The sequence below is a fragment of the Mizuhopecten yessoensis genome, unplaced genomic scaffold (genome assembly GCF_002113885.1).
Source record: "Mizuhopecten yessoensis strain PY_sf001 unplaced genomic scaffold, ASM211388v2 scaffold2137, whole genome shotgun sequence".
NCBI lineage: Eukaryota > Metazoa > Mollusca > Bivalvia > Pectinida > Pectinidae > Mizuhopecten > Mizuhopecten yessoensis.
In genome coordinates this window covers 814,779-831,102 of record NW_018404396.1, presented here as the reverse complement: position 1 = coordinate 831,102, position 16,324 = coordinate 814,779, and the positions used below count along the sequence as shown (strand labels likewise).

At 35.6% G+C, this 16,324-nt stretch overlaps 1 protein-coding gene across 10 annotated transcripts in view; it reads right to left on the bottom strand.

Annotated features, from left to right (window-relative positions):
- The window catches only part of LOC110445263 (1-phosphatidylinositol 4,5-bisphosphate phosphodiesterase beta-1-like), a 98,897-nt gene that overhangs the window by 44,220 nt on the left and 38,353 nt on the right, over positions 1-16,324 (bottom strand). For 6 of the 10 annotated variants that reach the window (XM_021489774.1, XM_021489775.1, XM_021489782.1 and 3 more), the window contains exons 3-4: positions 9,561-9,599; positions 5,476-5,544 (exon numbers count right to left, since the gene is read on the bottom strand). In XM_021489774.1, coding sequence (XP_021345449.1) covers positions 5,476-5,544; positions 9,561-9,599 — 108 coding nt within the window. Of the gene's footprint in view, positions 1-5,475; positions 5,545-9,550; positions 9,600-12,758; positions 12,777-16,324 lie in introns of all 10 variants that reach the window. The other 4 variants (XM_021489781.1, XM_021489784.1, XM_021489779.1 and 1 more) reach the window with 3 other exon arrangements.

Sequence of the window (16,324 nt, the reverse complement as noted above, 5' to 3'; positions counted from 1 at the left end):
ATAGTCTTAGTAAGGTTAACATTCAACAGTCTCTATATTCCTCAATCTCATTAGGGTACATCTGGCTATCTCTCAATACCTTTGGTATGGCTAACTACCCACAGTATGACCAACTCTCACATAGCCAACACTACATATAGCCGGCACTCTGCTTCGACACTATCTATTGGGATAGCCAAAGTAAAGAAGTTTGGAGGACCTGTATATTAATCATCAGTCAAGTTTAGAGTGTGTAGGTATTTGATTTTTGTTTTAAAGTATTCCCGACAGCTCTTGCTCCTATTGATTTTCTGTGTGGCTAGGCTTTAGTTTGTAGAGATTGATTTTACTGCCGGCTAAGGCATGTTTCAGGTCTGGCATCGTTATCTGAGAATTCTAAAACCTCTGATATTATCTGATTAACTCAAAACCCATGAAATTGTAACAAGTTAACCTTTGATATTTTCATTCTTACAAAAATTCAATGGAAATTCATTCTAAACATTAAATAAATCTTGAATCTAGAAAATCCTCCATCTGACCTCCAAACAATTAAAATAACCTGGATGACCGTGAACATCACGTATTAACACCAACCCCAGGAATCAGCAAGCATTTGACACTTGCTCAGTGGTGATAGGCAGACTACCTTTGAGATGCTGTCTACAGTTGCTGTTGTGTGTCTAGAATGCAGTTTATTGATTCAGCTGTAAACGATGATACCATCTAATTGACCCACAACATTTTAAACATTTATTAAATCAACCTATACCCAAGTCACGATGGTGTAATTAATACAACACTTTACGAAAGAATGCGGCCTGTTTCAGACACAAGTTTTAAATGGTGTAACCTTCAATTTGTGCTACATTTTATGGTGATACATTTTGCTAAATTTTGACATGCGAATCAATGTAACATAACCTGCCAGCCAATCTGTAACTTAAAATTGCCTAATGGAAATCCGTCTGTTTCCATCATATCAAAGATATAACCCTTTATAGGCTTACAGTGCAATATGGGCTGTCTTACTAATTCTCAAAAACAGTGCCCTATATCAGATCTCTTAGGGAATGTGACCGAGTTTTCAACCAATTGAAAAAGAGTATTGTGGTTTTTTTCAGAGCTGCACTGCCCCCTGTCATTCTTCCATACTTGTATTAAATAACTGCAGTCGTCCTGTTCTAGTGAGTGTGACATGCGTATGACAGACCTGTACCTGATTGGCAGAGATTAGCACACGCGGCGGAGGCAGTAATCTCTCCTCTCACAGGTTCCTGTCGCAGATCTAAGCAGTGACCGAATTGAATACTTGTGGAGGTTTAAGTAGACAGGTAGAGACAGGGCCATCATTGCGCTCTATTGTCAATATCCAGCCTAAATTAGCTGTCAAACAATTACTGCTGCTTAAACGTAGATCAATTGCATCAGGGTTTGGTCTATGGATTGGTGGAGTTCCCACTCATCCTCGGTCAGACCCCACACTTGCTGTCCATACTTTGTGCAGATTGTAAACCACTTTTCATGAAATGATTCATCCATGATCAATATGTTCCATGCTACAAGACTGCACTTTAACAAGCTTGCATGTCTCAAACTCTGTTCATCAAGCAATGAAAGCAATATAACTGTAAACATTACCTCTGTTCAGGGGGATTCAGACTCGATTTCATCAGACTCAAAATCAACCCACTACCTAAACACATGCAATCATACATTTCACGAACAACTAACTATCTTAAAATGGACGATCATAATGAAATCTGTGTCCATACCACTAGAATCCAACTGCTACCCATCGGAGATTATAAACTCATTTCAAAATCAACTCAATATCTTGACATACATTCATCTTTTTTTTTATGTGGGATCAAATTTTCTGCAGATATTTCCATGCTTTTTGAGATCTCATCGACTGGTGTCACCTCCCATACCAACAAGCCTAAAGTATCTCCATCTAGATATTTTGTTCTACTAAGATTATAAATTAATATTTTTCAAAAATGAATTGGTCGTTTTTTTCCTTTAAAATTTCTGACATGGAGTTCATATGATGATTAGAATGTTAGTGTCCAAATTTGCCAAAAAAAAAAATGAAAATAGTAAGAAAGATTTGCCGAAAACACTGTGATGATCAACAAGCAGCCAAACTGTTCCATCCATACCTTATAATCAATTGTGAATATTTGAAATTGTGTTAAATTTTCTCTTTTCCAAATATCACGAACTTTTGCTGATGACTAAAAGCAGCTTCTAAACAAAGAGAATATTTATCTGACATTATATAATCTCAATTAGCTCATTACCGTTATAGAGGTTGGGATAACACAGCGTATTGTGGTACACTATGTAGTAATTATATTTACCCTAATGTAATCTCACTTGATGGATGTAATTTGAAATCCTCAGTCATTGTATGATGTTGTTTTATGTTTATAGATCCACAGATTGTTCTGTCAATTTGTTCTAGATGTTATTTGAACTTGAATATTTATCTAATCCTGTAAAAAGTGAAATGTAATCAGTTGTTATAACTCACGAACAACGTCCAGTAAACGTGACTCTCTAAGTAGGTCATGTATCCATAATACGTAATTACAAAAAAATGCCACAAAAATACGGCTAGGGAACCAGTTGATAAAACGATATAACAGGAAACCATCAATTTTCTAATTACAGTAAACTGACCGAAATCACTCGCAGTGCAATGAACCCAGTGGAATATTTTGCATTCTTTCAACAAATTAATTTTTCGGCAAATTATAGATGATTGAATCTTGTACACCATGAATTCTTTTATGAGGTTTATCTAGTCGAATATAGAGATCCCATGTTTCAACTGCTTCAAAAACAAAAACAATGTGACATTTTCAACTTGTTACTGATCTATTTCTTTCAGGATATATTCAAATACATCTTGTTTTATTTCAGTGAATTCTGTTGTGTTAATGAACAACTTTAAAACCCCACAAAGTAACGAAGAATTACGATACCTATCTTATGACCAACAAGGTACCAACGTTATGGTATTCAGACATTCTCCATTGTGTTATATAAGAGCCCCAGAGGGGCTTGTATCGCTTACCTGGATATCAAAGTAATCATGGCAAAATATCCTCCAAATAAGATCCAAGGGAATGGACTAGACCCAGAGGCCAATTCTTGTATCATATCTGTATTAGATTTTTCATGCCCAGCAATTTTATTTATGGTTATGGGGTGGGGATCTTAACTGTTTCAAAGGTGTGACTCAGAAACTAGGTCCCTAGGGTTGTGGCCAGACCCAAGGATCAATTATAATATCATGACTGCATTCGTCTCTTTATGCCAAGCATTTGTATATACAGTTTTGGGGTGGGGATCTCAACTGTTTCAAAGTTATGACCCAGTGATTAAGTCTGTGAGGGTGGGGCAGCCCCCAGAGTCAATTCTAATATCATGACTGCATTTGTCTATACCTAACAATTGTATATATAGATTTGGTGTGGTTTGAGTCTCCAAGGGTGGGGCAGACCCTGGGGTCAATTCTTATATAATGACTGCATTCGTCTCTTTATGCCTAGCATTTGTATATACAGTTTTGAGGTAGGGATCTCAACTGTTTCAAAGTTATGACCCGGGGACTATGTCTCCAAGGGTGGGGCCAGACCCCTGAGCAATCCAGGAAGCATATGTGCATTCTTCTCTTTATACTCAGCAATTGTATACCATGGTTATAAAGTGGGTATCTCAACCATTTCCAAGCAACAACTATTTTTGGCCCCACCCTTTAGCCAAGGGGGTCAGCCCCACTACTTGTACAATTTGAATCCCTACCTCCCATAAAAGCTTCTGACCAAATATGATGGATATCCAGTGCATAGTTCTACAGAAGTCGTTTAGAGCAGTTTAGCCAAATTGCCCCCTTTTGGCCCCACCCCTCAGCCCCCTGGGAGGTCAGCCCCACCATTTGTACAATTTTAAATCCCCACTACCAAGGGATGCTTCCAGTCAAATATGGTTGATGTCCATCTTTCAGTTGTAGAGAAGAAGTGGCTTAAAGCAATATAGCCAAATAACTCTTTTTGGCCCTGCCCCTCAGCCCCATGGGGGTCAGCCCCACCATTTAAACAATTTTGAATCCCCGCTTCCCATGAATGCTTCTGACCAAATATGATTAACATCCATTGCCCCCTTTTGGCCCCGCCCCTCAGCCCCCTTGGAGGTCAGCCCCACCATTTGTACAATTTTAAATCCCCACTACCTAGGGATGCTTCCAGTCAAACATGGTTGATGTCCATCTTTTAGAAGTTGCTTAAAGCAATATAGCCAAATTGCCCCCTTTTGACCCCGCCCCTTAGCCCCCTGGGGGGGTTTACCCTACCATTTGTACAATTTTGAATCCCAACCACCTAGCTAGGGATGCTTCCATTCAAATTTAGTTAAACTCCAATTAGTGGTTAAGAAGAAGTCGTTTGAAGAAATTGTTGACATAAGGACAACGGATGCCACGGTATGGCAGGACCAAGGTGAGCTAATAAATGACTGAACATAGAGATTTCTTGCAACATTTGATGAAAAGATGTGTAAAACATTGAGTGGTTAGGGTTAGATGATGGTTTTGTTGTTGGTGTTTCATGTATTTCCAACAGTCGTTATGGTGATGGTGTCAACACACAGCTATCACACTGAAATATGCCACGGCTCAGACATGGCAGCATGACATTACATCTAGTAGTATTATTATATCAATAGGCTGGCTAAAGGTGCCTACAGGAAGACAGAAAAGAAAGAGTTCTTCATTGTAACAAAAGGTAAGAACAAATAAGCGTTAGAAGACAGACATGCCAAGTGTTGTGACAGGTAAGAACAGATAGGACAGAAAAGGCAAAGGTACAAAGTGTTGCCACAGGTAGGAACAGATAGGCCAGAATAGACAAAGGTACACAGTGTTGCCATAGGTAAGAACATATAGGCCAGAATAGACAAAGGTGCAAAGTGTTGCCTCAGGTAAGAACAGATAGGCAAGAATAGACAAAGGTACAAAGTGTTGCCACAGGTAAGAACAGATAGGCCAGGCCAGATGAGGCAAAGTTACAAAGAATTACAACAGTGAAGAAAAATCGTAAGAAGACCGAAAAGGTAGACATCTCAAGTGCTTCATTGGGGGCATCAGATCATTTTTGCTCTCTTTGATGTCTACTGATGAGAGAAATAAGGAGAATAATGCCCCAAACTCTGCACAATACCCAATATCATATATACCTCATACGCTTTTACAATGGGATACACCAGACCTAGACTTTCCCCCAATCCCTTTCTTGCAGGAGTCTTTTTCTCTCTTCATGTCTGCAAGTTTGTTCCTCATGCTTGCAATAGATTTTCCCGTGTCAGCAGTTAATTTTTCCCCAAATACCTGCAAGTCATTATTTTGCCAAGCCTGCAGGAGTCTTTTCCCCTGTGCCTGCAGGTGATAGTGGATTCTGGAATCACTTGAGAAATGTCTTTGTAGCTTACCTTTGGTACTTTGGCATAGCGGCCTGTGCGCGTGTCCCGAATGAAGGACATGTCCAGATAATCCATGTCCTGTTAATAAAAGCAAATAAATCTTAGTCACCAAAGTTCTTTAACACATGTAATATCATAACGTACTCTTAGTCACCAAAAATCTTTAACACACATAAAAAAATCTTGGTTACCAAGGAAAAATCACCAATGGTCTCCATCAGTCATACATATAGAACCATCTTATGTAAAAAAATCTTTACAATTGTAAAATATTGTTCAAATTGATTTTAATTACAAAATTCGAGTTTCAATTTGCCATAATTAACAGATTACGTTGCTTTTGAAAACTTCTTTCTTTTGAATTCAAAGAAACACTTGTAATAGCTTCAGTGTTTAAGATGCACATATAAACACACACTTGTGACACTACAGCTACATCATTGAAAACATTGAAAGACAAAAATGTCCATGTCATGTTCTGTCTGCAAAAAACAGCAAGAAAGAGTGCATTGTATACATACGGAATAACGGTGCCAAAACACATACTTCAAAACAAAACTAATATCATAATACTCTCTTGCAACTCGTGATATTTTAGATCACTTAATTTCCAGAAAATGCAAGATCTCAACAGTTGAATATCCTATGCATTACTGATGAAAAGTTTATGCATGGCAAACCAAATTTATCAAGTTCATGAGGTTTTGATAAATAGGCCAATTAAAAACAATTTAAACAAAAGATGTTTCACTTTACTTTAACAGGACATCTTGATACAAGCTTGCTGCTGGTGAAATTACAACATTAAGTTCAATATGAATTTAAATCATAAAATGATTAAGTGATCTATAATAGGTAACAACACAATATAATGTCCCTAGCTCAGCCATTGTTTTACATGTATAATGCAAAACAATGCCCTTTTATTGTTTACATTATAGGCATCAGTTTCTGCGCCCTTAGGAAGCAACCGCTTTTTCATACTGATATCAACAGAAAACCATTGAAATTTCTGATGACTGTCATAGACATGTGTACAATCATCAAATGGAAACAGAAACCAAGCAACTGAAAACTACATTTTTTTTTTAAACTTTCAAAAATATTTCAGCAAATTTCACCTGCCGGAAGTACCTGTCATATGTTTCTGTGCAGCAGTTTTGTTTCAGTGTTCAAAGATAGACAACTTGAATACACTAAAAAGGAATTCTTCATAGTTGCCTAAGCGCAGACAAATGCTTCGCTGGTCAAATTAATTATCAAAACAAGTTTCTGGGTCATGAATGAAATATATTACTGTTTTTTTCAGGTATGGGTTCATTTTTAGCAATATAAAAGTGATCCAACCACTATGTATGGGAACTTGTTTCAAAAGGAACATCCTAATTAATTCATTAATTACTAATTTTTGGGAGGACCAAGGTTAAACAACATTTAAGCAGGGTCCTTAAAACCATATTTTTATATATCAGATATATAGACATGTAAGACAAGGAGGAACCAAAATGATTTCAGTGCACTGAGTGGAAGTGTTATTGTAAGGCAAAACTCCATCATAAGTAGTAAAATCAAAACAAATCTTCCATAATAGCAAAGGCACTGCATTGTGGTTCAATAGGCTTCAATTAATGCAAATATAAAACAGCATTATGTAATAAATTTTATTGTCATACACAACACTTTCATATAAAGAAAAAACAATGATTATAGGCTGGATTGAAAGATTAACAATTTACTCATGTTACGCTTATAAAGACATGTTAATTATTAGTAATCAGGGATCAATCTAGACTTGATTCACTACCGTTTATGAGTAGTTTCCCCTACAGAAGAAAATTTCCCTGTTTTTAAAAATTCCCCCTATGTGCTTCAAAATTCCCCTATTTCAACAAGAAAATAGCAGTTTTTCCTCAAAATGTTTCCCTATATAAGTTTTCTTTCAAGTTCAACAGTTAAAATGCATAATACTGCATATAAACATTTTCTTTACATAATTTATATAAAAAAATTAAGCTTAAAATTATTATAAATTGAAATATACTGCATACATGTATGTCAGACAAAACATTTATCTTTTACCTTCATGATGGTAGAGCCTTGTATAAAAATGTTAATTCCCCAAAATCTGAAAAAGGATAGTTTCCCCTAAAACCTAGATTGATCCCTGGTAAAACAGTTTGAGGTAACACTCAATAAGAGACGTCACAGAGAAATAATGATAATACACTTACACCCAAAATGGTAACCAAGTTTTTTTGTTTTTTTTTACTAACGCCCAAAATGGTAACCAAGGAAATAGTGTTTTTTTTCACTAATATAGTGTTTTTTAACTAACACCCAAAACAGTAACCGTGGAAGTAGAGTGATCTTCCAATGCAGTACTGCCAACACAATAACCTTCATAGCTGTGACCTTCAACTTGTAACTACCAAAATGGTGACCAGACATCCTTTAGTTACCATAGCGACAAAATTATCTGGATTAACAAGAAGAGATATTTAGCACCATATTTCAAAGAAATCCTTTTGTCCATGACAACATAATGACCATTGGAGAATGGAACATTTAAAAATAGAGTTAGAGCTAAAGAGCACAGGTTATATAACTTTCACACTTAAGGATTATCTAGTATTCCTACTGCTGTACATAATCTGGGAAGCTAGATGACATTACAAGTTATCGATATAACTCTTCGCTGAAAAGCTTTAAAAAAATAAAAGATAAAAAAAGCAAAACACTTGTTTACTACTTATTAGTCAAGCTGATTACCTTCTTAAAAACAAAATATGCCACAACATAAGCTACATGTGTATGATATAGGCACTTTGAAAAGAATTAAACATGAAGATTAAATTTAAATACCAATTTATAACCACTTGTATGTATGTTAAGTGTTAAGTGACATGTTACTGATGATAAAAACTATACCGGAGACAACTAATATCTAGACACAATTGTTTAAATATGTACACTATTCCCCGCACAAATGTCCAACAAATCTCATAGGTCCTTATTATAATATCGTACCTCACATACAGAACAATTTTGCAAATAATATCTTGTGTTCTTAAGAAAACACTGTCCATTAAATGTACATAACCTGCTTAGTATTACTTGGTATTTTACATAATGGCAGTCTCCAAATCAAAGGTGTTGAAATTTATATATATATATATATACCATACCATGTCTTCCATTGAATCTCCAGCTATTGTTCTGTTCAAAATCCTAAATCAGGCAAATATTATCTTCAAAATGTTTCTTAATATTAATCTTGATGGAATGGGTAGTGTCATTTTGCAAATGTAATGTATTTAGGTCAAAATTTAAATAAAAATATCTTCAAGTTCCCGACAGGACAAATCTAGCACTAAAAAATATAGTAGATGTATGATGACAGCATCTGTAACATGGTTCTTGAGGCAGATGTTAGTATATACCATGGACATGGGTACCTGATGCTTGATATAGCAAATAACACAACACACAAATTATACCAGTAGCATATAGAAGAGGATACTAAGAGATTTCCTCTAATTAGTCCTAACGTTTCTATCAAATGTTGTCTGCAAGAGTAGTTAAAGAGACTAAAAACAGAGAAAATGATCACCTTAAAATGAGTCGTTCCATGGACTGAAGAAATTAGGGATTGGATGATATTGTTTCTGCCCAATCTGAGTCTTCAGACTAAAATTACTTGAATTAATTTTCCGAGTATATTTAGAAATGTGAATTGGATGAGGTGAGGTGTAGTCTAAACATAGCTTATACAAATAAACTTCTTCTCAAGAAAGATTTTTCGTTTTGTAGCATTATTGTAAGAGAAAATTGAAAATATTAAGAAAAAAAGATGTCAGAATATTGGCAGTAGCTGGGAAATGGTTATTGGACAATACATATTCTGTATAGACGGACTACTCTTATGTACATGAAATCTTTATAAAATAGCATGACGAGCGGTACTCAGTGGCACTACAATAGAATATGTATTGTACCAAAAACCTCCACCATTTCCTCAGTACTCTCCAGCATTGAGACGGGTTATTGGTAAAAAGCACTCTGTGTATTAATACTACATAATTACGTTGTCATACCGCCACAGTCACGGATGGCTTCCTGCCCGTACATTGGCCCTGTATTACAAAGAAAACCAACCTATCAACATACAAATCTAAAAGTACCCACCATTTAACACAATAACAAAATAGCGAGCAGCAACAGCATCTGCCCTTTTAACAGGAGAGGACCCCAACTCCTCATGGAGAAAGGCAACCTTCCTGGAATCTATTCAACCAATCAATGGCAGAACAGGTTTCTCAAAAAGAAGCAGCTTTGCTCAGAAAACAAACTTTTTTTTATTTTTTTATTTAACGATAAAAGGAAGGTAACGCACAATTTAGGTAGCTAGAACATTAAAAGCTATTTTGTTAAATACAAGAAACGTCTGTATAGTTGAAATATTTATATACAAGTTTGGTTCCAGTGCTGAAGATATACAGAATAAAACAGATACTATAGGAACAGCTAGGACTTCTAAACATGATTTCATCTCCGACAATTCTTACTCTACAACATGTAGTTGCAGACTCATGACCTTAAGCAAGGACGTTATTCAGATTGGTTTTCATATTTAACTCAAGTTAGCGATAACAATGTGTCAACAATATTACACAATGTCAACAACAACCTTATAGAATTTCCTTTTAGTATAAAGCTGAATCATGATCTTATTTCCTTTTCCGTAAGTATTCCTCTATTTAGACTTATTACAGACTGAATTCGCGGGTACGTAGAATTCATCATGGACAAGTTTTGCTGGATTTATCTGGTGCTGCCCATCAGCCTGACTTTTGACTGAATGTATGCATGATTTCAGACCCGAATGATAAAGTCTGTGTACAGGAAATTATCAATTTTGAGGGCTATTCATCAGGCCAGCATGCTCAGCAAACATGATCAATACGACCTAATTGTGAAATGTGACTGGCCGCCAATGTGAGTGTCCCACAAACGTGGTCAGCAGTATTCATCACAGACAACATATCTATAAGGTCACCACAATATCAAAAAGTGCTATGGGACACTTTGTTAGGGCCGTATCACTGGCAATGGTATGTTCTCCGCACTAATATGGCGGCCCCTGGGACAGACCATTGACCGGGAATATAGCATACGGCTTTAGTAATGAGGGCCACTCCATCCCATCTATAAACCTCAGTGAAAGAGGTAGCCTGTGTATCAGAGGAGATCCTGACCACAAAATAAGAATTACTGCCTGTTTTCTAAGAAAACCATCATGACAATGTGCATACGTGCGACACCTCCAAATAACGGTTTGTTTAACACCTGCATATAACACTCAAATGAAATTATCTCTTGTTACAGACTGAATGCAAGATACTTTAAGCCTTCCCCTTGTTTGCTATATTGAGCCTGTATGTAAGATTGTCTACTGAAACATTGTGTTAACAGACTGTATGTAAGATTGTCTACTGCAACATTGTGTTAACAGACTGTATGTAAGATTGTCTACTACAAAGATTGTCTACTGCAACCTTGTGTTTACAGCCTGCATGTAAGACTCACTACCACAACCTTGTGTTTACAGCCTGCATGTAAAACATTCTACCCCAACCTTGTGTTTACAGCCTGCATGTAAAACATTCTACCCCAGCCTTGTGTTTACAGCCTGCATGTAAGACTCGCTACCCCATCCTTGTGTTTACAGCCTGCATGTAAAACATTCTACCCCAACCTTGTGTTTACAGCCTGTATGCAAGTCATTTTACCTGTAAATTGTGCTTTCAATTTAAACTTTATTTTACTGAAACACAAACAACTGTTTTCAAATGTCTAATCTTGGCAATGTGGTCTTAAATTGCCATCAGATAAATTGTATGATGGACAGACATTAGACAAACACACACACACACACACAAATAGGCAAATGGACACACAACCAGACAAATGGACAAACAAGTGAGAAATTTGCTCTATTTTCAGCATATGATTATGATTTAAGTTGTGAAAGTGAAACAGTATCCTAGATGACCTATAATGTGGTACAACAGGTTGACATCATTATATCATTTGCTAGCTAACTCCCCCGTGTTTACAGGTATATAGTTGCTAACTCCCCCGTGTTTCAGGTATACACCAGACATGCTCTGTGCAGTGTAATATAAGGAGGCGAGGTGGTCATCGCTCATTCCAGGTGCTAATATGCTGACAAACCCTAAATAGGAGTCAAACTGGTAAATTATATATACATATATCATACAGGTAAATCAAATACGTAAATTTAACAGGTAGTGGAAACAAACAATGATAGGTGTTTTTGTATTTATGACGTAATAATCATATTATATGTTTGTTGAGCTGAAATTTATGGGGGCAGTAAAAGTATAAATTGCACATTAAAATAGTAAGTAAAATAAAATAAAAAAATTGAATGATATATGTGATGCATCATATTGCAATTTTTATCTTAATCATAAATCACCTTATCCTCCACCCCACCCACACATCCTAATATAGCTCTGAGATTTAGACAGTAATGACGATAAACACAATTCTTACAATCTTTCATCTGGATCAAGAAAAAATCATTCGCAAATAATTTATCTTTAATGGTCTTGCTATATATGTAAACATGGAGAGAATCCATGGTTATGAATGCTTTCAAAAATTGTCTCCAGAGTTTGAAATTCTAAGATGTATCACTATATCCATGGTTACAGATTATTTTTATATATCACTATAAATATTAAGACATCATTTAAATGAAAATGATCTAGAAATTGTTTGAATATCTAACCAATTTCATCACTGCAACCTTGAACTAAGATCACTTGTATTGCAGTGAATTTGATGGTTACGGGAATTACCATGAATCACAAGATAGTACAGAGACCTTGTGATGTGTACCACTCGCAGATGTGGGAATCTCTAGTCTAATCTCAAAACTCATCATCAACATTTAATACATTTATAATCTAACATGCAGGCAGGACATTCCTGACTTTGAACAGCTATTGTAATGCACAACGTACAAAGGCTAGTCTATGGTTAACAACAGGTGGGACTTCTAACATTACTCATCCGTATGGTGGATGGGGACTCAACATGAAATCATAATATTTGTTTTTTAAACCATAAAATTAAACATCAAAGAAACTGTTGTGATGCAACATGCATGACCTGTGTATAAAATAATCATTAAAACTGAAAATTAAAATTAAATACAATCAATGTTCCTGGAATCCATGCAGCACCACCCAGCTAATACTTACAGTGCCCTCTGTACTCGTCTGAAAATTAGTCGTACAGAGTAAGGTTTGATGAACAGAACTACAGTGAAACCTGACTTTACCGACCAACATCAATGGAAGCATGAATATTTTGGTCAGTTATGACAATGCGTCAGTAAACTTGCGTTATGACTGGGTGTCGGTACACTGACATCATAGGAGACTGACATATTTGTTCACATACAACGTTTATATATGATTGTGTTTTTAAAACCAAAGCTTAAAATGATCATGTATTCTACAATGATATTAAACAATGTCCTTAAACTCAGGTGTCGGTAAAACCAGGTTTCACTGTACAGAGTATACAGATATTATAGACAGATGTCATAGAGTTGTTCTTTATATTGTTTCATATATATACAGAGTCAAAAAAGAAACACACAGTATACGCAGTAAACCTTTGTGTATATCTTTAATATACTTAACTCAATATTGAATTTGCACAGGTAGTGTCATGGACTCATTTAAAATAATTTTTCTTCATTGATTTACATGAATAAATTTCTTATAAAGGCAAAACATATCTGTAATATGCAAATGTTTTGGAAACATTGTACATACTACAGATGCAGCTGGGAAATTCTTCATAAAAAACTTAGGGGCTGGTAGGTAGTCTACAAATGTAGCTGTGTACATGTATATCTTTTTTGGTTAAGTATAAATAGCTGATGGTCAGAGAGAGAAAATATAGGTATTGAAAACTTCTGAAAAGTGGTCCTGATATCAGTCGTTGTTTGTGTATAAATGGGTGGTCAGATGTAAATGAATTGTCAGGGGTATCAAAAAAGTTCCTACCTCTAACATGAGGCCCAATTGGCCTGTATTGCTCACCTGTTGTTCAATGCTGTTCACAAACACATCTAACATATGCGACCTTCAAAGTCATTTGAGGTATAACTTATTTAAACAAACTGATAGTAATCAAGCTAACACAGCATCATTGTTTTACACCATATGTCTTTGTAGGAAGATTTCAACTCGCTTTGTCAGGTCTTTGTTGGCCAAGAACATGGATTGGAATAAAATTATAACGTATCACCTTAAAACAGAAATGACTGGTTAAAGTTTCTTTCTATTCCTCAGAAGAAGTTGTTTGAACTTTTGAACAACTTTGACCACTGTGACCTAGAATATGGGTCAAGGAATTCTTTTTCACAAACTTTCCATACCAGCAAGATTCTAGCTAAATATCACGACCCTAGGTCTTTCAGTTCTAACAAATTTGATCCATGACCTTGAGTATAAGTCAAGGTCCATCCTATTCAGTTCATAAAAAGAAGTCTTTTGATTATTTTTTTAACATATCTGACCCTGTGACCTTGAATGGATATCAAAGTAATCTTGCTAAACTTGTTTGGGTTCTAGCCAAATATCATGACCCTATGCTCTATGGTTCTAAAGAGGTTGATTAAAGAAAAGCCTCCTCACTTGAAACAATTAATGAATCCCACACAATTAAAACATTTGAGAGTAATGCTAAAATCTAAGAATATATACAGTTAGGGTAAGAAAGTTTTCAGAGTCAAGAAGTTTCCTGATACCTGACCTGGAGATATCTACAGATAGAGTTAACAGCACCAGTGAGAGAGCTTGTCTGGGTAAGTCAGGTTACTACCAGGATGTTGAATTATCTGTTGCCATCTACAGATGTGTTGTAATTTATATCGAAACGTCCAGAATGAAGGAATTCAGATTCGTAAATAATTCGTTTTCTTGTGCTTATTAATAGATATTTAGGTTTTGACTCAAAATACAGGTATACATCATAATTATATAACTTCCTGATATTTTTTCCTTTTTGAAAGTCATCCATTCAAACTAATTCTGGATGTGTTAATACTATTTAATCCTTCTTAATGTTATATTTGAGGAAATAGAACCGCTAACATAGCCATAGTGTGCACTGTAGTTCACTAGAGTAATGCATCAGAGAAGTACTTTAACAAAATCGTCCCTAAAGTCACATTTGAATCTTACCAAATCAAAGAGTGGGCAAGTCCATTTAAAAAATGTAGGGGTGAATGAGTTAAGAGTAATACATCCAAGTTCTTGACGGTGTGTTAGATTATGTCTAAAAACTGTTTTTCAGTGTAGTACATAAGGATCCGTGTTTATGAAACAAATCCCCTGCTCATACTCTGATTCTGTGCTCAAGCCAAAATGTATGTTCCCCTGATAAATTAATAGAAACTTCATATTTTGTCAATGACTTTGAAGAATTTTGAAAGACTAAAAACTGAATACTGTTTGAAATTTTTACATTTGACTTTAGACAATGTTATCTATTTAAAGTATGTTTTCAAAAAATTTGGCTTAAGCATAGAATCCAGGCTCCAGATTTCCATGAGTGATGCATAAAAATAAAATAAATTTTAAGAATTTGAGTACCGCTAATAATCATGAGGCCATCAAGAGAAAAGTACAATTATCAAATGAGATCTTTTAACTATTGACTAAATAACAGAGGTGTTCATTGGCTACAATACTCTACAGCAAGGTCTTTGATTGGCTGCAGGGCTCTATGTTGGAATCCAATCTAGAATATCAACATTTGATGTTCAAATTGTAGACAATTGAACACACCAATACTGTAGAATTGCACTACAGATCCAAACAACTTCAGTGTAGAAACGTTCTAGGTGACAAATCTCCTTAAAACTTATCTTATTTCTGTTCTACATTCATCCACTAACATTTGTTATGCCCGAAATGAATTCCAAAGTAATTATTCTCCATGTAACTTTAGAAATTACTTTGAAACCTAACAGGAGATATTTTTTATTCATTCAAAATGAAATTGGAAGGAAAGACCCTCACTTGAACAGACAAGAGAACGGTCAATTAAATTGATTTCAGGAGATGCCTGGATCTTTATTGATGTGTGTTTATTTCATTTCACAGTTTCCACTTTGCAGCATATGCCTGCTCAGTATGTTTGATTGTAGGAGCAATCCCCATCTATCTCAATATACTATACCAACTAAAGAGTCCCTCATCCTCAGCCCAACGCAGTTAACTCTTCAACAAAGAAACTGTACCTACCGCATGTTAATAAATCTATATAACAATTGTAGTATCTAATTAACACGTTTGGTAAGATAGATTATTAATTTCACCTGTCCTTTATCAAACCCCCTTACCTTCATTTTGTTAGCATAATTAAGCCTCATTCTTTAGACTTTAGATGTAACATCCTCCATCTACAGACTATTTAAAAAAAAAACTATTCTTTCATAATGAAGTCATTTCTTGATCCAAGCACCTTCAGATACCAAAGACTGACCTCCTGACTCTAGATACCAAAGACTGACCTCCTGACCTCCTGACTCTAGATACCAAAGACTGACCTCCTGACCCTACATGCCAAAGACTGACCTCCTGACTCTAGATACCAAAGACTGACCTCCTGACCCTAAATACCAAAAACTTACCTCCTGACCCTACATGCCAAAGACTGACCTCCTGACCCTAGATACCAAAGACTGACCTCCTGACCCTAACAACAAATTAATTCATTATATATTTTGTTCGTTCTACAAAACATT